General features: G+C 36.1%; 1 protein-coding gene across 1 annotated transcript; it reads left to right on the top strand.

Moving 5' to 3' along the window:
- The first annotated feature begins 497 nt into the window (after window positions 1-497).
- EPYC (epiphycan) lies at window positions 498-22,526 on the top strand. Its single transcript, XM_010138245.1, has 7 exons — window positions 498-548; window positions 2,662-2,842; window positions 14,996-15,149; window positions 17,793-17,951; window positions 18,854-19,056; window positions 20,563-20,658; window positions 22,175-22,526. The coding sequence occupies exons 2-7, from the start codon at window positions 2,675-2,677 to the stop codon at window positions 22,343-22,345; spliced, it is 951 nt and encodes a 316-aa protein (XP_010136547.1). The 5' UTR covers window positions 498-548; window positions 2,662-2,674; the 3' UTR covers window positions 22,346-22,526.
- Window positions 22,527-23,931: the final 1,405 nt, after the last annotated feature.

The following is a 23,931-nucleotide window of genomic DNA, read 5'->3' as shown; positions in this document are numbered from 1 at the left end:
CACCTCATCAGTACTCAGCAAAATAAAGGGGAAAAAAAGTACTTTTAAATACATACCAGATAATAACCACAGCAGATTGAACTTCATTAAACATTATCACATACAATGAGCCCCCAAACAGGAAAAAATATTCATGTTTGCTTAAGCCTTGATTTTGGATGTTGAAAAATATGCATTTCTAGACTATCAGGACACCCAAAAGATTGTTTCTAGAACACAACTGAGAATGCTGTTTGTATTTTGGTTTGTTGGTAGGAGCAGTAAGAAATTTAAGGGGAAGGTGTAAAAGGCTGTGACATTAAATAAATGCCATTTGCTTACAACAAACCTTTGTCTAAATTTACTTGCTAAAATTTGATTCAGCAAAATCAAATATAAAGGTGTTTGAAGTCTGAGAAACTTCCTGGGCTGAGGTCTCCAGTTGAGGGGAGAAGCTGTACCACCTCCCACAGCCCCAGAATGCCACTGCCATTGGTCGGGGTCTAATACCACTAGCTCTGCATTCTGAGTAAATCCATCCCATTTGAGAAATTGGAAGCCAAAGGTAAGTTTTGGTACTTCTCTCTTAGAACAGTTAATTGGATTTTTAATACTGGATATATTTTTATAGTATTTGTTTTATTTTATTGTGCATAATACTGATTCAAAGGCTGCAGATTGAAAAGACTATTTGTTTTTCCATGCATATGTCTTAATTCCTTCCTGTGAGAGGAGTACATAATCTTCATCAAAATATTTGATCTTACAGCTACTGCAGATGCCAATATCATTACAGCCTGTTCCAATATATTACGCATAAGGGAAGTACAGAGACATGCAAACTCTGCAAGTTAGTGCAGATACTGTAGTCATAGGTAAATAATTTCTTTTTTCAGAGAGATTGTCATTATATTGCTGGTTTTGTCCATATATGTACAAAATGAAATACTCACCAAGCCCTATACCCTGTAAAAACCTTTTATTTCTAGGCAATGTGAAATGAAAACGATTTTGAAGAATCAGTAATTTTTTATTCAGGAATTATTTATTCAGAGAAAAAATTACACCAGATATGTTAGTATTACATTTCGTGTTAATAGATAACATTGTTTATAGCTGAATTACTTGGGATAAAAGACATGCAAAAGAAAAGCAAGACCAAAAATTGTCACGTCAAAAATACGCATCAGAAAACATAGACAGTAAAATACCTAGCTCCAGTATACTTTGGCTTGTTTCAGAGATTTGCTGCATTTCTATTTTATTTCATTTAATTTCTTTTTTTTTTTTGTAATGAAGCAGAATATCTTTAGTAATATTGGAATCTAATACTGAAAGGTGCAATTCAACTAAGTCTTCTCAAAGGCAAGCCCAAGTGACTCTAGCTTCTTCCAGCAGCAGCTGAAAAGTCTTTTTGAATAAAGCAAATGAGGGAAAAATGAATGCCTTGTGTTGCTGACCATCCCCAGAGGAATTTCATATCCTCATGCCTAAACTAGTTTCATAAAGACCTCTTTTCATGAAGCTAAAATTCAGCTTGTTGCTCAGCACACACGTTTGAAAAAATGACTCAAGCATTTCTTATACTTAATCTATTTTAAATAGTTACAGTTTAAAAATTATACATTTAAGTGCGTGTATTATGGCATCATATCAGGAATACAATTTATTAGACTTAAGCACTGCTCATTATCACTATGCTTTTGGTGGAATTAGTGGAAGCTGTAGCTAAATCAAGGTGTTAGAATGCTGAATAGAGCCTTGTGACAGGCATCCTATACACTAATAGTGAAGACATCACTTATAAGGAATAGGGAATGCCTAAACAGTAACGTTCAAGCCCAGCATGAATTTTCTACTATTTTACTAAAATATGGAACTTTTAAATGGGTGATAATTTGATTTTATAATTGTATTCTCCAAGAATTGGTGACTCTACTATGCTACCATTTCTCACTACTTTAAAAATGGTGTTGATTGAATAATGAAGGAATGCAGCGAACTGTCTCTTACAGGGCTGTGGAGGACACAGACTACTTTTCCATTTTTCTCCCCAGATCTTTGCAGAAGTGCGGGGCTGAATATGGCACACCATTCTACCAATAAAAACATTCTGGCAAAACAATTAGTCGGTGAAAAGTGTTTTGATAATGCTCACCCAAGGACAACAAAGAAAGAGATCCTAAATGTTTTCTATTTTTTTTTTTATGGTGAAAGAGAAAGACAAAATTACATTGTTGTAGATTTCAAAATATTATTGTGATAGACACCTATAATATAAAAATTTAGCTTTTGGCTAGTTTCTAGAAAGTGCTTATCTAATAGTGCAGTGGAAATAGGTAAAGTTAGATGAAAGGGGAAAAAGATGAAAATATATCTTTCTTTCATCTTTTCAGGTACTTTTTGATTAGGGCAAATTTATTTTTATACCAAGAAAACTCAATAGTTCTTTCCTAAATTATCCAAACGTTAGTATGGCCAAGGCAGTCTGCAGACATTCTCATGTCCAAGGACTCTTCATGAAGCAAAACAGAATAAACCATTGAGTTATCATGAATAAATATGAGTTATCCATCAGAAATACTTCTGCATACACATAAATACTGTATTTGTGAGATTAAATTTTCAGATTGTTTGCAAATACCAGACTACCCACATTTTGTCCATTTTCTTCTCCTTCAGAAAAGAAACCAGAATGCAGACCTTTATAAATATTTTTCTGGGATTTTGTATCTTCAAGTCTGTTGGAGCTGCGCCTATCACAGATACCATAGTTTATGATTCTGAGTTCTATGACATACCGCTTGGACAGCTGCCTCACTCATTTGCCTATGATGAAAAAGAACAGTCTGACCAATTAGAGGTAATCAGAACTTTATTTATTCTAACTTTCCAAAGTGCACATATGCAGTGGCTACTGATGACTTCTGTGGGCCGTGAAAACATTTATCAGACAAATCTACTTATGTGATTGCTATTGCCTTTGATCAGCAGTTTTCTGTGCTAATAACACACTGTAGTTCATTTACGTTTTTCCTAAGCTGCAAATCTGGCCAAAATATTTCCTAATATACTCTTTCTTTTTTTTTTTTTTGTGGTAAACTTTGAGAGCAGGTGAAAGCTACCATAAGCTGCAAATCTGGCCAAAATATTTCCTAATATACTCTTTCTTTTTTTTTTTTTGTGGTAAACTTTGAGAGCAGGTGAAAGCTACCATGCTTCCCTTAGGTCTCCTTGTACTGCCACAAATTCTGTTGGATATTGTCCTTGTGATTCATCTGTCTGGATGAGGTATGGAGGCAGCTGAGATAGGACATCCAGCATTCCCCGTTAAATGAGGTTGTAAAATGCTGTTGCCTGAGGCTATTTCTTATAGTAATTCATATGTTCAACGCAAGTATTTCAGACTATAAATGTAAGTGGTTTCTATTTCTGTAAGGAAAGCAGGTAGAAGGAAGTAAAAAAGAAAGGGAAAGCACTTGAATTGAAAAAATAGGAAAGTAAGAGGAATTACTGAAGAAAAACAGTTGAAATTCTGTAATAGTATGATGTGTTGCCTGTATAAGCAAGTGACTCCATCTGTTGACTTAAATGCGTCCTTCCCCTCCTACATTCCTATACTTCTCTACGTTACTAAAAGGCTACATTAATTTTAATCTCACTCTTCTTCTTAGACATGGTCACAACATCCCTGAAGTTGATATATGCACTGTATGAGTCAGGATTAAGCGCAATAGAGGTTGAGTGAAAAATACAACATTTAAATAATAATATGGGGGTTTTTTGCTGTTACACATAAATTTTTAGTCTTTTTTTCACATAAGAATACATAATTCATGAAATATGTTCCTTTGAGCAACTCCTGACTGCACCAGGAGGGACAGGAACTAGTCTTTCATCAAGGTGAGATCGAAACTGGATAGCAGCCTTGAAATGAAAGGACAGAGAAAATTTAAGAATAAATATATTCCAAAACAGTACCTTACAGTTTGGAGCAAATAAATATTCTCATCTAGGAAGGACTGAGAAGAACTTCACTCTAAAGAAATTGCTTTGCTTTTGGCATGCTTTCCCGTGCCATACAGAATCAACGTTCTTTATAAACCCGTGCCCTTGAGCTTTCTTCCCTAATAAAGTCACCCCCACTTTTAGTCACTGGATATTTTTGCTCTCTGTATTTCACACTGACTAGTAAGTCACAGTTCCTGTCTTTCTTTGCTCTTAAAAATGAAGCCTTTACCAGTCCTACAGAAATGGCTTCCTTCCCAGAAATGGGAGAGGCTGATCTGAATGTGCCTCAACACAGAGATTTTCTCATGTAAATAATAGATTTCTTAGTAATGCACTGAATGGTAGGTAGGACCCTCTTGTGCTTCTGTGCTGTGCTCTGTCTGTGAGGTCCTGTGATACTGAAGTATGGGGTGAGCCCTTTCCAAATTTCTGAGTGCAGGACAGAGACTAGGCAAGGGTCCTGTGGTTCTTTTCCAGCTAAAAGAAAATTCCAGGTGATCAATATTGCACCCGGCAGTAAAAGATACAACAGGTCCTATCATAAGTTGCTTTTTTTAGAGAAGCATAGAATAGGCAGAGTCCAAAAGTCTTTTTGTTTTGTCTTGTAAACTTCTTTCCCAGAGCAGGATTTTCTCGTATTACTGAGCTCTTAAGACAGCCTTCTTAAAATGCATCATCTGAAGGTCATCCATCATAGCAGCTGCAAGAAATATTACTTTGCATCTGGACGGACCTCCCTGTGAGAGCCTTTTTTTTTCCCTAGATGTTTAGACAAAAACTTTTTTGCTTACGTTTGTCTTACCATGTACCACCCAAAAGAAACTTAAGCATTCACAATTCCCCTAAACCCAGGAGAGCTCTAAGTGGTCAGTGCTGTAGAAATCAAGCAGCTTTTATAGGCAAGCACATCAGTCTTGCAAGTTATCTTTTAGACACTGGATATTATTCATGTCACTCAAGTTTTAAACAGAATTGATTTCGTGATCATGATAACAACTTTCCTTCCTACAATCCCGTTATTGTAAAGATGTGAACTACACAAGTGCTCTATGTGTAAAACCCAGTATTTACACAAAGTCACAGGTTAGTTTTTATTATGCATAGCTTAAATGATAAGCTATGCCACAGAGACCAAGACAAACAGCAGGCTTTCATTACATCTAGCCTGTGTACAGTAATGCTTTAGGGCCTGATTTAAGACTTGCATTTCCTTTTAAAGAAATCTGAATCATGTCTTTAGACTTCTGAAGTAGTGAGAAAAAAACAAAATAGCATTTTGTGTTGTTGCTCTCCTCAAATTAAGATTTAAAAACTCAGTTATGGGTAAATATAAATTATTCTGTCTAACACATTTTCAGACTCATTGGAGAAATGCAAACTTTTCCAAGGGTGTGTGTTCAACTGATTTTTGGCAGGTCTAGGTGACTGAATGTTTCTAGGACTTCAGATGCGTTCAGCATGTTGCTCCTGTTGATTTCAGTAGGAATTAGGCATCTGTGAATCTTAAGGAATTAAAATAAACTTCCAATGACAGAATGTTACCTATTGGGTACTGTATTCACTCATTCGGTGTGTAACCACCAAAATGAGGAAAGACCTAAAAGTATTTAGGGAGGGATTCCCCTCACTCACTCTGTCTGGCTAAAATTAGGCATTGCATCCCAAGATCATGCTCCAAGACAACTACGAATCATTCTCTTGGGCTATATATTGTGGTGGGTTGACCTTGGCTGACAGTCAGGTGTCCACCGAGCTGTCTTCTCACTCCCCCTCCTCTGAGGGAGAGGGGAAGAAATTAAAATTAAAATCTCTTGAATAAAAATAAAGGCTGTTTAATGAAGAAAAGCAAAGGTTACACACAGAAGCAAAGGAAAGCAAAAAGATTTATTCTCTACTTCCCATCAGCAGGTGATGTTCAAACAGTTCCTGGGAATTAGGAGCCCTGTATACGTAGCAGTTGATTCAGGAGACAAACACCTCTAATAATGAAGACTGCCTCCCCCCCACCCCCTCCTTTCTCTTTTATCTTTTTTTTGCTGAGCATAATGCCAAATGGTATGGAATATCCCTTTGGTCAGTTTGGATCAGTTGTCCTAAGTACGTCTGCTCCCAACCTCCTGCCAGAATTTTTCTCATAGTTTTTAGAGGAACTTTAAAGTTTGGAAAAGTTACTTAGCAATGGAAATCAGAGGCTGTCTAGCATTGCCTGCTAACATCAGTAGATCTGTTTAATTTTTTTTGCATTCTTTTCATTATGTGTACATCAAACATATTTTTTAAGCAAAGATTTTGCATGGGGAAAATATTTGTAGCTGTGAATTACCTGTGAGAATTGTATTGAATCCTCAAACAAAGCTATGCATTTTCTTATATTAAATGGGTCAAACCTGGGCTATAAAATCTGTGGTTTCCAAGTTCTGAACTTAGAGAGACATGAAAGACCTAAATAAAGCTTTGCATCCAAATGACAATTTTTACTGAAAAAACCTTAAGTAATATATCATCCAGAAATAAAATGTGTACAGAGACTTTAGAAGGAGCAGTATCAAGTCTTTCACAGATAACGGTAAAAAAAGGCAATGTAAAAGAAAAACCTATTACCAAGGAAGAAATGCCAAGGTCCTAAAGGAGAAAGACCCTGCAAAGAAATGTCCCTGTAAGGTAGTGCACAAGTTTTGTGTTGGATTTTTATTCTGAAACTGACAGTTACAACTTTATAAGCATGAGCTGCTATATCGCCCCTTTTCTTCATGGGAACTTCCATTATTATTTTCAATGTCTATCATAATAGGTTCCAGAGGTCCCAGTCAAGACTGGGTCTTCATTATCCCAACTGCTCTGTGAACATATACAAAGACAGATTTCCTTCTTTAAAATGGATACAATCAAGCCAGACTGCCAAAGGCATTCTTGCGTAAGCTTCTCGCTGGTAAAACAAAAGGCTTAGAAACCAAAACTTTGTTTGGATAATGTGTGAGAAAAATAAATTGTGGAGAGACATTCTTATGTAAATCAGCTATTCATGTCTAATAAAAATCATATTGCAAACTTTTGATTACAGTGCTTGTTAAACATAAACACAGTATTTTCCTTCAGGTAGGAAAAGCTAAGTTAGCAAAATAAGAAGTGATAATACAGGGGCATCAGAAAAATGTTTTCTTCAATAATACAGTCTATCAGTGATGATGAGAAGCAAGCACTGCAATCCTAGCACTGCATAAGCAGCAAAATTAGGGAGTTGAACACAGGTTGGTCCAGGTCTGTGTACAGAGAAGAGGTGAGCTGGAAAGTACGATCCACAAAAGAATCAGAAAAAAAGCACTGTGAAATCCCAATATTCGACCCTGCGTTAGCTTGCTGAATTTGAGTCAAACTGATAATAGTATATTCAGGTGCCTTCAAGAAGCTCAGAACCTTAGTCATACACTCACATTCACTTATATGTGTGTGCGCATACCCTCAAAGCATCCTGCTGTTGCTTTAATACACATGAAGATGGGTCATACTTGCACATAATCTCCCTCTTGCCATTCTGCAGAGTTGAGAGAGGCTTTTGCTGCTGTTTCTGTCTTTGTAGTAGGTGTCTGGTTAAACAAGACTTCAAGGTGGATATGCAGTAACTTTTCAGGACGTGCCTTATATACTTTTAAAAAACTTATGAATTGGTACATGTAGACAATGGATAACTACACAGTTGATAAGAGAATTAAATTTACCATTTGAAGATTTATCCCCAAACAGGAAATTTTCTACTTTTTCAGAAAGGCTTTGACTACAGCTCTTACATTCACTTGGCTGTTCATAGCTGGTTCCATATACTTCTGTACAGATGTCTTCACAAAAGGTGAACATTTCTGTGGATTAAGAAGTAGTCCAGAAACACCTGAGTGATGTTTCAACTATATTGTCATATAGCAAAAGCAAATAGCACCGGACGAAAATAAAGAATTTGAAATAGCATGTTTAGTTCCTAAATTCTAGTATAATAATCCAAGAAAAGCTCATCTCATCCACTTAGCTATCTGAAATGTTATAAAGATTAAGTGTGCTGGCAAAGACATTCTTAAGCACCTAAAACCCTGAGTGTGCCATTAGTTACCACTGCCTTAGCTGAACAGAGTATCTACATGCCTCACGCTGGGTGATATTCTCTAAGTAAGTGTCTTTGTTTGAAAACACCGAAGTTGGTTGATCTAAGGCTCATTGCTTAAGAGTATCAATCCCAATGTTCCTGTGACAAAGGTGACAGCTGAAATTTCACAGTGAGATTTACGTAGAAATTTTACAGTAGATGCTTGCTACCTCAATTTCCCTTATTCCTTAAACTTATTTTTTCCCCCAGACTTCCAATTTTGTGGCTTCTTCCAGAAAGTAATAATGTGCATCAAGCTTATTGATGTAGGGTATAAAACACGGATACAGATATTTTAGAAAATTACCCCAAATTCCGATAGTACCCATGGCTACATATTTTTCCTGAACATTGTCAAGTTAAATAATGTGTATTCCTATCCCATTTAAAAAACTTTTAAGATAAGAATCGTTTTAGAGCCAATCAAAAAAGAATCCAGTGTGGTTCAGTACACAGCTCAAAGCAGGGGTTTATGAGGGCCTGGTCTAAGTCTGCTCTGAGTCTATCTTTGTTCATATTTGGTGACTATCTAATGCCTGGGCCATTAATAATCCTTTGAAAAATGTCCCAAGTCTCAGTTCCATTCATATTATCCTACATAATCATGTTTTATTTGGCTTGTTCTCCTTCTGCCATGAGCTTTGCCTTTTGGGATGAGTTTGGTTTTGTTTCAACATCACATCCACGCTCTCCTCTGGCTCCCATTTGATGATTAGGATGGCTTCTGGAACAGAGGCTTTGGTGATGCCCAGCCTCCTCAGGCTAGTAGTTATGTCTCAGCTCTCTTGCTTGGGTGAATAGAGAAACAGCACCTTTGTTTTCATCTGAAATGGAGTAAAACCGTTGTGCAAATTTAGCAGATGGGTTCTTTGAATTACTTAGGTGCAAGAATTCCTCACTCCCTACACAGCCTTAAGTATGAGACAGATAGCTCAATAAATTCTTCAGAACATGCACAACTGTAAAGTCCTACATCTGTACATCTGTATCACTGCAGGCTACATGCATGTACTAGCTGGTATCAAATCAGATGAAGTGTCTTTTTACTGTAAGTTGGAGAATTGAGAGGAAAAGCAGATCTGACACCAGGCTTTGGCTTTGACGTCTTCTAAAAGATATGGTTGCCTCTAGATGGTCTCCTTTACAGCCAAAGGAAGATGGACAGGCAACTCAGGAGGTTGATTCTCAACATGTGTGCTGAATTTCCCTCAGAAGATGATTCTTTCTCCACTCTCTGCAGCAGGAGTGAAAGGAAACTAAGCTACCAAATAGGACACATAAATCCAATACCTGAAATTAAGTGGAGTGAATCCAGTCCTTTTTGTCCATGTTTCTAACACGGTTTGATTGTAGTTCAGATTCAAAGAAATCACAGCGCATTTAGGAAAAGCCAGGCTGGTGAACTGGCCAAAAGCATGTTCAGCTCCAGTGGTGCCTGGGCTGCATGAAGAAATATGCTTCAGACCCTAAACCTTCCTTTACAGTGAGCTCTGGAAATCCGGTTGAGGCAGCTCCTTACCACAAGTTTGAGGGCTGACATTGTTTCCAGTAGATACTCTTGTTCTCTGAGTGTTCTCCAACTTTGTCTGGCTGTGTATGTCTACTTTGTGGCTTGGATCAGCAGGAGCTCTTGTGGAAATCTTCATTAAATAGCTGCGACTAGCATTCAGTCCTTTTGTCCTTTATAATAGTGCAAAAAGCCCTATTTTGGTTTCTAAAACTGGCATATTTGTCTCCGAAATTTTATGTCTCACAAAACTTCAGCACTGTTCCAAAGAAAAGCATCTGCTGTAGGCTAGCTTAGATATTACATAGCCCTTAAAGCAGAATGCTAGAAATAAAATCTGTAATTACAAATACAGTGCTGGAATGAGACTTTGACTTTATTTGTACTCCTATGTAAAAACCTGTCCAAAGTTTGCTTTTCAATGCTTGTCAAGAAGAACCCCAGAGGCACTAAAATGACTCAGTAGATTCTGACCCTTGTCTTCTGTATTGAACACAGGTGATCCTGACCAGACCACTCAGGCATACACACTTAGGTATGTGGGAGTTATGTGGGTGTAAATGTGCAAATGACTAAAATCTGAGAGAATGAGTGTGAGCAGGTAAAATCAGATTGCTTAGAAATTTTGTAAACAAATATCACCTTACCCTTCCCAAAGATCTCACTGTGTTTTATTACACTGATTTCTCCACACAACTTATTTATGTAACTCTGTGCAAGAAAACAACAATTCATCCAAGCTGCATAATTTGCAACCTAAGTAATTATTGCATTAGCATACAATGGCTCACATATATATTACTTTTAAGACAGAATTACAGGAGAAAAGAAAACCTTAAATGCAAAATTCAGGAAGAAATAAGTATGAGCCACTTTTGGAAAGGAAAACAAACCAAAAAACCTCCACCATAATTAGACATTCTGTTGTAAGCCTTTGGTAGTTTCAGAACAGCTGTGGGGGAAACTTGTTCCTTTTGAAGGGTCAGTGTGCGGTACAACTGTCCCTTCAAGTTTATAATGTCCCTTTTTAAGTTCTGAACTTTTGTTTGCACTTCTTTTTTCTTTTTTTTTTTCCTGTAAAAGAAGCACTGAAACAGGACACAATTCAGATTCTCCCGTGCATTTAAACTTATTACATGTAATATATCAACTTTGATCCTAAAATATGGAGACATAAAACAATAGACAAAACATCTGTCTCCGGCATTACACTACTTCAGAAGAAAAATGTGCATCTGATGGCTTCCAGCCTTGCTGTTTACCTCTTAAATCTCTTTATTTTCTGTCTTTTATTACTTTTGTATACATTGTATACATTACTTTTGTATACATTATGTGGATCCACACTCTTCATACAGGTTACTCATATCTGCATTTCTAGTCTGTTCCACCCCTACAGACTCCTAGCCCACAGATACTCTTTCACCATTTTTTTTTAATCCCCAGCTCAGTCTTCTGAGCTGTTTTTCACCGTAAAAACCTTTTCAGTTGTCTCACCTCCTTTTCAAGCAGTGGTGAGAGAGAGATACCTAAAGAGCCCATCCTAAAAGAAGCATTTGTGGGCAGTGGCTGGAGCTGCTATTCAGAAGTTTCACCTCTTTCTCTGCTGACTCTGAAAGGATGTTAGCGTAGACTAAATGCCTAGCTTATGGATGACTGAAGTTACGAGTTGACTTTCACCAACTGTATTTTATTCCTCATTGACATGTTTAGATTTCTGTGCTCTTGACTTTTGTAAGTTAAGGACATAAAAGTGCCTGTAAATTGGCATCCGCATTAAGCAGCCTCATTTGTAAATGTAGTCATATTGGCTAAATATAGGAGAGAAAAAAATAGACACTCTATGCAATCTTAGGAAAGATATTACTCTCCTTCAGCATGCTCTGTCGCTAATATTCTGTACTGGTATTCTCTACATCTCTTGATTAATTCCAAAGACAGAGTAGGGTAACTGTTAACCACATAGTTAGATGACCAAAAATTAGATGATGTGATTGGCTTTCAGTGTTTTCTTATGCCATGTATTAAATCTGGCTTGAAAGGCTGATTATGAGGACTTGCAACTATTGGCAAAGAAAATTATTTATTGGCTTTCTCTACAATATCCTTACTTCTTTTTGATTTTTCATAAAAAATATTACTAGGAATAGCAGAAGAAATACAAACCTCCTCTAATTTTTTTTTTGTAAAGTGCATATTGCCAAAAATAAACAAACATCTGGAAGATGAAGGATCATTCTATACAGTATACAGTCCAAGAAATATCTTTGTCTTGTTACAATCTTGCATGATCTATCAAATATGTAAAAGATAGAAAGCTGCATGGATCAGATGACTGATAATGGGAAACAGACTTAGACCATTAGGTTACTGGTTCAAGTTCAATCTATCTACAGCAAGCAAACACTGCTCATGCTCTTGGTCTGGTATGTAATACACATGTATCAGTGAACTCCTATCCCATTACCTGTGTAAAAACAGCAACATCATTAAATTCTCTGTAAGACTTGTTATTTTTTACGACAGTCACAAACGGTGCGGGAGACTGAATAGATACTGCTAACTGCTTGGAGCAGTTTCTCCAGAAGCCACATTTAGCACATTTGCAAGGAAAGTATTCAGAGGATTTCAACTGTGCATCTCCAAAACTAAGTAACATCCTATAATAAGAGAGAGAGAACAGTGTAGAAACAGAATTACTAGAAGTCAGTAACTCTGCTTTGGGACCCAACAGCTACAGTGATGAATGAAGTAATAACACGTGAGGAAGCATAAAGCAAATTGCAAGCTAGTAAGTTCCATAAAGCAGGCCCTCAAAGATGTGGCAATCCATAGAGATGACCCAAATACCATGACAAGTGAAAGGAATATTATCTTTGGTCTGAACCCTATTTACAAGCTTTATGTGGAAAAGGCTCTTCTCCAGAATATTATTTTCAATAGAACTGCCACAAAAGATACATATAAAACTGTTAATAGGTCTCAAAATCCCTGGATTTTGTTCTAAAGTTCAGGACTTTTATCTAATTTCCACAAAACTGGTGAAGAAGTAGACAGCATGTGCAAGCACTTTAGTGCAGTACTACTCTGGGTCAATAAAAGTCAGGAATGCATCTCTCCCTCTAGGCTTCCTCCATTCAGAGAACATCTGGCCCATTTCCTTTGTTCCCGAAGTCTTTTGATTTGTCCCCAAGTCCATTCCTGGTTAAGCTGTCTTTCTGTCAGTGCTACAGATGGGAACATTGTATATTTGTCTGCACAAAGCAACAAGGTACATCCTTACTCTTACACCAACAGGTTACTCAGTCATAGTTCAGTTGAAGTTCATTTTGCTCACTTGATCAACCCCACATTTTGCAAAGTTATGAACCTGGTACCGGTATCAGGGCATTTTTATCCATAAAGCCTTTTGGTAACAGTATCTATGGCTTGCTGGAATTCAGTTAAAGAATATGGTAGAGAACCTGAAGTGTGCTCGGTCAAAATTTGAGTCTGTGAGGTGCAGAGTACCTCCTGGTTTTTCATTGCTTCCATTTTCTCTGCCTACAGTGAAGCTAACTGATGCAAAATATTTGAACCTATGGCCACTATAGAACTTAAACAAAATTATTTAAGTGCAAAAAGTGGATTTTAAATGGCTATTTAGATGTTCTCAGTGAGTCCAGGGCCATGTTTAATTCTGCCAGTAATGATATATAGCCACACTGCAAGATCTGGAGTCTATTGTGAAGTATAAAGTGTTCTCTTCCACAATTGCAGTAAATATATATACACATATTAACGTGTATAGGTATTTTGCATAAATATATTTAAAATCTATTCTATCCAGAAACAATAAGACAAAAATAACTCCACTTGCTTAATATTACATAGATAAGCTAAGAGATTCAAATAGGAATTAGAATATAGGAAAAATTTTGCTCGTGCTTGGAACCCGGATCTCGGGTGTGTAGAGCCTACCCAGACGGCCTAATTTAAGAAATCCACTCGTGCAGTCTGGATGCAATCTGCTTTTTACCTGTCTTTTACGACTAGAATTTATGAGCAACTAGTGTGAGTGATTTCAACAACTGATTGTCCATGGAGACAGCAAAGCCAGCAGTAGCTGAGGGATGATCTCAAGAAAGATGTTTGGTCAGGTAAAAAACTCGGGACTCAATAATTTTATGGTAGTGTTGTGCTAGAATGCTGCAGAAGAGGAAAGTCTTTATTAAAGCATAATTTTAGGTTTCAGTGTCTTCGCTCTTAGGACAAAGATGCTGTAACAAAATTCCTGATTTTGATCATGCCTTAGATACAGGCTAAGGGGTGTTAATCAAGCACAGGGGTGCAGCCCCCACAGGGGTGGATGTTTTACCTAAATTTTAAACAGTACTCAGATGTGCAAAGCCCTATAAGGGCGCTAATTCATTATCTGGGATTTAAAAAATGAAAAGTGCATTTTCAAAGGAGGCCCTGGTGTGGTCAAACAATATTATTACACATGGGGAAATCAAGGTTTTTATGAGGGGTGACATGAAGCAAGAAAATTGATGTATCTTAATTTTTATCCAGAAGTTGTCATATAGTAAAATGAATGGAATGCATCTTTAAAATTAAATCTAACACAAAAATGATTACTGGTTTCACTAATTAGGTTGAGTGGAAAACAAAAAATAAAGTTTCTAGTTCCATGAAAGGTTCTACCAAATTTTATAGGATTTTTCTAAATCAGTATTTTATCTGACATTTTATATTTATATTCTCAATTTTTCGTATTACATAACGCAGCCACTGATGAATTAATCTAACCAGAGCCTTCTGGTTTTCAGATCCAGAAAATAATTGACAAAAACACTGTCCAACATACTAGCAAGCAGTGTGTGAACTTAGACTTCAGAATTCTTAGACAGTGAGATTTTTAGAGCATGCTGGTATTCTTAAACCAGAGCCTCTACAGCTACATGGGATTTGGATTTATGCTGGTACAATTTACCATTGTGTGGTCAAATGACTTGCATCTTTTTGAGGCTTCACAGCAAACTTTCATTTGTCACACAGAATATAAAATTTTTCATCACAAATCTAATTTAACTTCAAATAAATGTGAAAAAAGCATTACGTTCATGTTCTTACAAATGAAGTATATTCATGTGTGCATACAATAAAACATTAAAAACACTGAGATAAAACCTGAGTAAGCTGTAGTTTCATGAATTGTTTACACATCTCCAGAATTCGTTACAGCTGCCAGATAAAATGCAGCTCAAGCACTAAACCTCAGAACATATGTGACCTCTAGTGGGAGAGTATGAATAACTGGAAGAGAAACAGCTGCCACTGGAAATAAACAGTAACATTTCCTGTTCCCTCTTAATTTTCCCTAGACAGAGTTTGGGACAGTGCTACCTTCTATCATTCAAGAGAGTTATTCTTCTGCACCATTGACAGAAGAACCTGAGGAGGAAGCATCAACTCCAAAATTAATCGATGGGTCTTCAGCACACGGGTCTGGAGTTCTTGGCCCCCAAACTCAAGATGGTTAGTAGGAAAGAGAAATTAGTTTTGTGTGTAGCTTTTCTTTTGAGTAAGAGCACTTTGCTGCTTATGAATGTCTACTTCTTGCTGAAGAGGAGGTATACAGTTTCTGTCCCCTCTCTTACTGAAGAGAGGTAGAACATACCTAACTCAAATGCCCTGTAGTCACCACAATCAGGTGCTTAGTCAGAATGTTTACATACTATTTCACTATGAAAATAATTGTGTGCCAATAAAAATTGTTTCAAATAAATTTTACGTAACGTTTAAACACTTATGACTTAAAAATTTGCTAATCATTGGCAAATTCTACAAGTACTTTTTTATTGACTTAGATCTCAGTATCGTTACCAACTAGCTTTATTTTATAATGATTTGTTACTTTTTTATAAACATGTTCTTACAAAATATAAACAAAATGTTAAAGAATTTTTTTACCATGAAAATTAGGAACTGTGAAAATTAAGGAAAGGGAGATATGTAGAAAGTTCAGATGAAGCTGATTTTCTGTTCTTCTGACTATCTATAGTGAGATAAGAACTTTCTACATCTCACAAGAGAATTAAAATTGTAAAACACAATCTGTCCCTCTCCCACACAAAAATTGTGATGCTAATAATTGGCATTTGTTAGCAGCTACTCTAAACTCTTCTTAAAGCTCACCAGAGTTGTCCACTACTGTGATGGTCTTTGTGTTTTATGGTAATAAACATACAACAACAGGAAAATCCTACCTTTTATTATGCCTGACGCTACAACTGAGTGCCATAGAAGAAAAATTACACTACCAAAAAAAAAAAAAATAGGAGTTCATGCTTCCAAAATGATGTGTTCAGTGAAGAGTACTTAATCACTCCTAGTCTTGTTTTTATTTTGTCTTGACCAGGGAAAAAAAAAAAAAAGTTGATGTCAAAAATAATAAAAATGGAAATGAGAATTTCCCAGGAGAGTTCTGAAAAAATCCACACAATTTTCTTCCATTTTGAAAGCTGAATAATGTTACAAAACATTTCATGTAAATATTACATATGATGAATTCTGTATCTGTAACATTTTTCGGCACTGAATGCAAATCAGCTAGTGCATCAACTAAAGATATGTATGGGAGGATGAAGGCTGTAACATAGCAAATCAGATTTCTTTTGTGTATTTTTTTTTCAGTGACATATTTTCCTGTCAGATGTAGCTGCTGTTCTTGGCTTGGTACTGGACAGAAGACTACAAGGCTCAGGAATATGAAGCCAAGTTCATTTTTCTTGTTGATATCTTTTTCAGTCCTACCCATATCTCTGTCCTTTCTCAGTCTAGACCAGCCACAGATGACAAATACCACTCCTCCAAGATCAAAAATAGGACAGAAGGGGAAACTCTCTTCCTGTGTTATGTTGCAATATTTTGAAAAAAATGTCACCCACCCTAAACTCTACATTCATTTAGGTCTAGATTTACTGGAATAGTTCAAGGTGTGGCAATTTATTTTCTCCCTGTGTCAGGCTTGCTTCCTGTAGCTAATTTAAATTGTCTGCTAATTTAAATTGTGAAGGAAGTCAGAGAAACTAGAAAAAGAGTCTTATCTCTCCATAAATGTTATTCCTGGATGCCTCAAATAAAAAAGTATTCTGGTCACTGATTCTTTAATCTTGCCTGAAAAGACACTGCATATACAGCCTGCCCTTCATTTAGTTACTGCTGCCTGTTGGTAATTAACACAGATTAACAGGGCAAATACTCCACGGAGGCTCAGCTGATCAAGAGAAAAAACTTGTCTGCAAGAAAAATTTTCATACTCATTAATTATGCTACTATTCTATAAAGTGACCAGAACAAACAATCAGCCATGTGCTACAAGGAGAAGGAAAACATAAAACAGGAATAATCAAAGAAAAGCTGCATCAAAAATTCAACACATAGCAACTATCAACTTGTCCTACTGAAAATGTCATTCAGTCACACCAGTCAGTTTCACAATTCTCATCAAATTTGCATGGTATCATCAAAAGAAACTTCTGAATTCATGGTGTTCATGCAGTTTTATGACTGAGATGAAATGGCTTAATGTTTCATGAACTTCTGGTGGTAACCAAATGTTTTAATAACATGGTCTCCAAGTTACCTTAACTCCGACCAACAGAAAAATTTTTCATAATGCTGAATCTCTTCATCCAAAAACATAATTAAATGACATACTAAGGAAATCGAGGTTCTTCTCCTTTGTTCTGTAGGAGAATATTAATTTCCTTACCAATTACTCAGAAGTACTATTTACAGAACCAAACTTGGGGACCCACAGCAAGTTTCAGTCACCAGGTGTTATTTCTCCACCTAGATGGAAGTGCACACTTGTCATCTTAGGGGGACATTAATATTTGCTGCTGTCATCTAATATTTTATTGTTATAGTCTGAGAAACACCATATCAAAACAAGTTAAATGACCTTCTAATAAGCATAGACAGAAAACTAAAATTAGTTTCAAGCAGAATTTGTTCACTTTCTGGTTTCAACTATATGAGATAATGATCAAAATAGAATGGGACTGAACTTTATCATTGACAAAATCTTATAATTATGTGCTTAGGTGTAGTAATTTACATATCATATTTTGTACGATTTTTAGTTACAAACTTTTCTTTTAAATTCTTTGATAGGTCTTCCCACTTGCCTTTTGTGTACATGCCTAGGGACCACAGTCTACTGTGATGATCATGAGCTTGATGCTGTTCCACCGTTGCCTAAGAAAACCACATATTTCTACTCACGCTACAACAGAATCAGGAAGATCAACAGAAATGACTTTGCTGGCTTAAGTATGGATAGTTATATTGTTGCAATTACTTTTGATTTCTATTATTTCTGGCTCATACTAATCTAAGACAGAATGATTCGTGTTATGTAATGTTTGATGACAGTAGGAGTATTATACACAAATGCCACATATGGAAGAGTGGTCTGCTGCCTTTGAATGTAAAGATCAATACTTCAAAAACAGATCTTCTGCCAAGTTTTTGAATTATTAGAAATTACAACATTCCTTTATCTTTTTGCTGTTAAAATTTGTTTAGGCCAAAATATACTGTTAGCATAAGAATACATTAATAGAATAAAATAAAATAGCCATGAAAAACATTCCAGGTACAAAATAGGAGTAAGCTACAGAATAATGCATTTAAAATTAATGCATACTAATGCGCTGATATTTAGACATAGCTCCTTTTTGCAAAAAATAAGTTTAATTTTCTTTTTTTGATTGGACAAAGGGTTTGAATGTATTTTAGAAAAAGGTAATTTATCAATTTTCTTACACGTAGGAGGCGTTAAAAATAAAGAAACATATAGAACAACATGGTAGAGAATACGTTTATTTCCCTTTAAGTGTTATTTTACCAAAAGGTAACCATTTAAAAGTTTCCCAGAACACACAAAAATTTAAAAATATTAACTTCAAAAATTTTAAGTAAAAGATGCATAAAGAATGACACAGGCAATTCTATATAGGATGAGAAGATTCTGATCCCCCTTCCTTAGGACAACTATTCAAATATGGATTATTGCATCATATACAAAGAGAGAGAGAGCTATCACATAGTGGATCAGGAATGGGTCTGATTCAAGACACTTAACCCATAAATATCCATTTGCCTTTTTTCTTTCTTAAAACTAACGTAAAAATACGTTCTTACATGCTTGTTATATCTCATTTCTCTGCCAGACAATTTAAAGAGGATTGATTTGACTGCAAACTTTATATCAGAGGTCCACGAAGATGCCTTCCGGAGATTGCCCCAGCTTGAGGAGCTGGTGCTCCGTGACAATAGGATAAGGCAACTCCCCGAGTTACCACCTACCTTAACATTCATAGATATTAGTAAGAACAGGCTTGGTCGCAAAGGAATACGTAATGAGGCATTTAAGGTAAGTCTGGGTTTGATGGGAAAATATTTTCTTCCTCTCTGGTCAGAGGAGGATGTGGTCAGAAGACCAGCCTAAGCGTCCCTCTATAGTAGTAAAACAATTGAGATTATAGGCACCATGACTGTGCTGGCTGCTGAGAAATCTGTAAAGATGGAGCAAGATGTATGAACACTATCAGCTCGACAAGAGAAACTTTTTTATTCTTCTGTACAAAGATCCAGAAGACATGTGACAGCACGCTGTGTTTGTAACTATGAACCAACATGACTACCAACACTCCAGAAAGAAAGCTGCTTATGTTCCCTTACAAGAAGGCAAAGCTATGGAAGTTGCTGGTGCTGCAAACTTAATCTGCCATGTATCTACAGGGGAAATTGCTAGAGTAATCATTCAAAGTATATACTTTCTTTCCACCTTGAAAAGCAAGGAAATTGGAATGTGAGTGATCATCCCTCCTTGAGAATTTTGGAGGGGAAATGCAGCCATGTACTGCTCCTAACTGCAAGTGAAATCTGAAGTCGATATAGAATGTGGGCTAGCTTCATATGTTAGTCCTGGCTCATAGGCACTATTCAATTGCTTCTAAGAAGGTAGTTGTAACCAGGTATCTCTGAATTCATCCTTTGGCAGGTTCTTAATGAAGCAACCAACAGCAGTTATTGCATCAGATATTTTCTCTTAGCTCAACATAAGGCAGGTGTTGGGGACAACATTGACAGGCAAAAATCAGTCCCCTGCTGGCCTAGCACCCTTTTCTTCTGCTGTCTCCTGATTTTTGCCATGAAGGAGTCTTAGGCTTTATCTGCCATATTTGTCAAGAATCTTCACTCTGATATCTCAGACTTCTGTCAGTAAGAATTAAATTAGCACACAGCACTCCAAGAAGTAGTACTTGTGTGATAATGATGATTTGTGTGGGTAAAAAGGGGGCAAAATGAGTGTATTCTACTGAGCCTTATTGACCTAGCCAAGTTTATATATTGCCGTTGTCATAATTACCAGATGAAGCTCACCATTCCACTAAGTCATGGAAGAAAATTATTTATCTTTTCAAATGGAATGCAAAATTTATTTTTAGCTCAGCCATTTCTTACACAGTTATGATTTGCTTCAAAAGCAATACACTTCTGCAAAATTGAATAAGCTTGTCACAAAAGCAAGAAAATAGAACAGCAAGCTTTTCTGCATAATGACTGAGAGAGGAAGTATTTTTACTTTAGAACAATATTGAAATGACACCTCTAATTGTTAAGTCTCTAGACATTCCAAAGAATTTTTTCCTTCATTTTAATCCAAATACCTTATCTTTACTAGCAACTTTTCTCAGTCTGTGCAAATGAAAGTTCATGACTGTCTTTGAGTTCCTGTCTTTTCAGCCATGTCATGCTGAAACAAAACATGCTAGTATTCAGCGGTGCTCATTGCAGAGATAGATTTCAAACTTACTTGCTAGAGATTTTTTAAATGTCTGTATTTTTTCCCTGCCTTCTTTCCATCATCCTCTAGGATCTGCATGAACTGCAGCATCTTTACATCACTGACAACAACTTGGATCACATTCCACTGCCGCTCCCTGAAAGCCTCCAAGCTCTTCATCTTCAGGTAGGTTTCAAAAGTAATGGCTCTATGTATCATGTTTAAAAACTAAGTAAAACTGGAAAGAGTTACTATTGTCTTCTTTTGTTTCTTCTCTTTATCCAAAAGTGTATTTACAAGACTAAACAAACTACTGGAAACATAAAATTAATTAGTGAATGAAGTATTTGGAAGAAGTAAAACTTAGCTCAGCTAAGCATTAAGTATTAGAATTTGTAACACAATATTTTTTCAAACACAAAATTCTAGATTTATTGTTAGTACAGATTAAAATTAGGTTCACAGCTATAAAGACCAACATTAGTCTAAGAGATTTCAATAACAGAAATCCCTCACACTGCTCATACAAATCTTGCAACAGGAATAGTTTCAGATACCCAGAGGAAGTTGCTTTACATATTGATTGCAGCTATACTCAGTGCATTTCATTCTCTTAATAAAGGTCATTCCCAGTTTTCCAGCCAAACATTTCCATTTGACTATGTTGGAACATTGCACCCATTATTTTTCCATAATCTGCCTTTTTTTTTTTCTGCTTTTACCTAAACTTTTGTTTCTGAATTCTGCCTTTTAACCTTTTCCATCTCTGCTTCTTTGCCTTTATCTCCTCTTGTGCTAATGCCCAGTTTTGATTATCAGAAAATGTTTTTTATTTATTACATAATACAGCAAAACCCCTTTGAATAAATAACTGGATCCCTACATATTTTGACCTTTATCTTTCAGTAAATGAATCTATAGAACTCTGTCTGAAAGCTGGCTATTTTTTTTCACATGCCCACGTGGGTAAATTAAATATTCAGAGCTATATGCTACAAACCAAAGCTAATGACTGGACTTTTTCCACACCGGTTTCTGACTAGGAAAGGAATAGAGAAGCGAAGCATTTTCAGACAGCCCTCGTTGTAGGAGATGACCTTTTTAGTCTCAGTTTCCAGACAATATTTTATTCTAGAAATTCATTGTTGAAAATGTTCACTTCAAGAACAAAAGCTCAGTGAAGACAAGGTATATAAGAAGAAATTAAATGTAAAGAATAAACCCTAAATCATTCAGTTTTCCCTGTATATATACAAGTGTGGGTTAAGCTAAAGTGTGAGAGCCTGTGGAAAAGAAATTTGTCACAGATTGAATTGCAGATTTGTGCCTTCACAGGCTGAGGTGTATCAAGTAGTCAGAACGATAATTTTGATTTTTGGACTGGCCTATGCTGGTTCCAGTTTGTGTTAATAACGCTTGTTAATATGAACCCGGAAATGAAAATGCCCTATACTTTCAGCAGCACACTCCTACAAAGACTGTTTTTGCTACGTGGTTTGAGTTACTTAGTTTTGAAAATTTGCACTGCCTGAGAAATTTTCCCCCTGAAGATTTCTCTGTTTATGACTTGCAGCCACAATCTGATACCTTGGGTTGAAACTAGATCTTTCTAGGCACTGAAAATACATCCATAAATTGTTTTTCAAAGAGTAAAAAATTACTTTCAGGCAATTATATTCTAATAGCTTTTTTTTTTTTTTAGCACAACAACATTCAAGAGATGCATGAAGATACTTTCTGCAGAATGAAAGATTTTACTTATGTACGCAGGGCTCTTGAAGACATCAGACTGGATGGTAATCCCATCAACCTCAGCCAAACACCTTACGCATACATGTGTCTACCCCGCTTACCAGTAGGTAACCTCATCTAAGCTTTGCCAGAAGCCAGTACTGTTATACGCTGTAAGAATCTTTAAAAAGGAATTATTAACTCACTGCTACAATAAAGCAAGATGGATTTTTTCAACTCTTATTAATTTGGGAAATATTTCTATTCATAATGAAATTGATTACTGAGATACAAAGAATAATACAAAATGCTACAAGAAAACTGGGAAGAGTAACTGTTGTCTTGTTTTGTTTCCTCTGTTTATGCAAAAGTTTCTTCCTTGACTAAACAAACTATTGGAAACATACAATTAACTAGTGAATGCTGTAAGCTGCATAGCAATATAAAGAAAGATACTTTACTACAAAAACTGTACCGAAGGCAATAAAAGATAAATGTAAATGTAAAATTTTATGCTGAATTATTCATATTATTGATCTAATGTATGAAATCTGAAGTTAAGTAATTTTATACGTTAAAATGTAACTACAACATAGTAAATAAAGAAATAAAAATAAAATGTGTACACAACTGAATATTTATCCCCTTTTCATTTAATCGAATATTTTTCTTTCAGAGAAACTTTCATTTTTCTACTCCTTTCCTTAAAGGTCCCTTCATTTTAGAAAAGTACTAAAAAACATGTTTTCTTTAGCAAGCAGAATCTCTCCTTGAATCAATAATGAAATACAGAACTTAAACTTGTATCAGGTTGCACAAAAAGAAGTACATAAACTATTTGTTTATACCATTTCACTAATAATTGGTGTTTGTAATGCTGATGAGGCCCAAAGCTGTATTTTCTATCTTTGATAAACTTGCCTGTCAGATTATCTGGCTAATAAAAATCTCATGTAAAATAGTTTATTTGAGAAATACTGAACTTTATTCTGCACAGGAAGTGGAAAAAAATCCCCTTGACATATTTACACAGTCACACAGAATATTGCAGTTCAGTATACTAAGGACCAGAATTCAGAGACGTAAGTCACAAATATTCTTGTGGAGCCATGGCTCCGTTTCTAATTATTTGAAACAATTTCACTGAGCTTTTCTGATTTACTGTTTAAGAGTCTTATCAGTTAAAGATCATGAAATTCCCTCCCTTTTTATAGTTAGAACAACTCTCCTCCTTTTGTGGAGGAGCTTTAATACATTTTTTGGGGTAGAAAGCATCCAGGAAAGACACCGTAGATACAACATAGGTACTTGTGCCTTCTGTTCTACAGAGACAAGCAGCAAATAACACTTGCACATCCTCAGTGATAAAGGTGTGAGAAAACACTTTAGCAAAAGCAAGCCCCACAAAACCTAACAAATCCTTCCACATACATAAGCTGCTATTTGTTTTTTATCAAAGTTCCCTTTCATCTTATTGAACGTACATGCTCATTTAAAAGGTAAGTGCAACTAACTTGCTAAATTTCTGTTGGACCAGGCAACGTAAACTCTATTCACAGACACCACATTCTTCACCCTCACTGCCACTTTCTAGCAGAGAACACACAGGGAACGTGAACAGCAGGTTTGTACACAACGATCTCGGACAGGCTAGAATCAGTTGAAGAAATGCAGCAGGCTACAATGACCATGCCTTCATGACCGTATCTCTACCAATTTGGAAGTCTT

Source organism: Buceros rhinoceros, unplaced genomic scaffold (assembly GCF_000710305.1).
Source record: "Buceros rhinoceros silvestris isolate BGI_N320 unplaced genomic scaffold, ASM71030v1 scaffold38626, whole genome shotgun sequence".
NCBI lineage: Eukaryota > Metazoa > Chordata > Aves > Bucerotiformes > Bucerotidae > Buceros > Buceros rhinoceros.
Note: the sequence above shows the minus strand (reverse complement) of the source record. Positions and strands in the feature narration are given on the sequence as shown.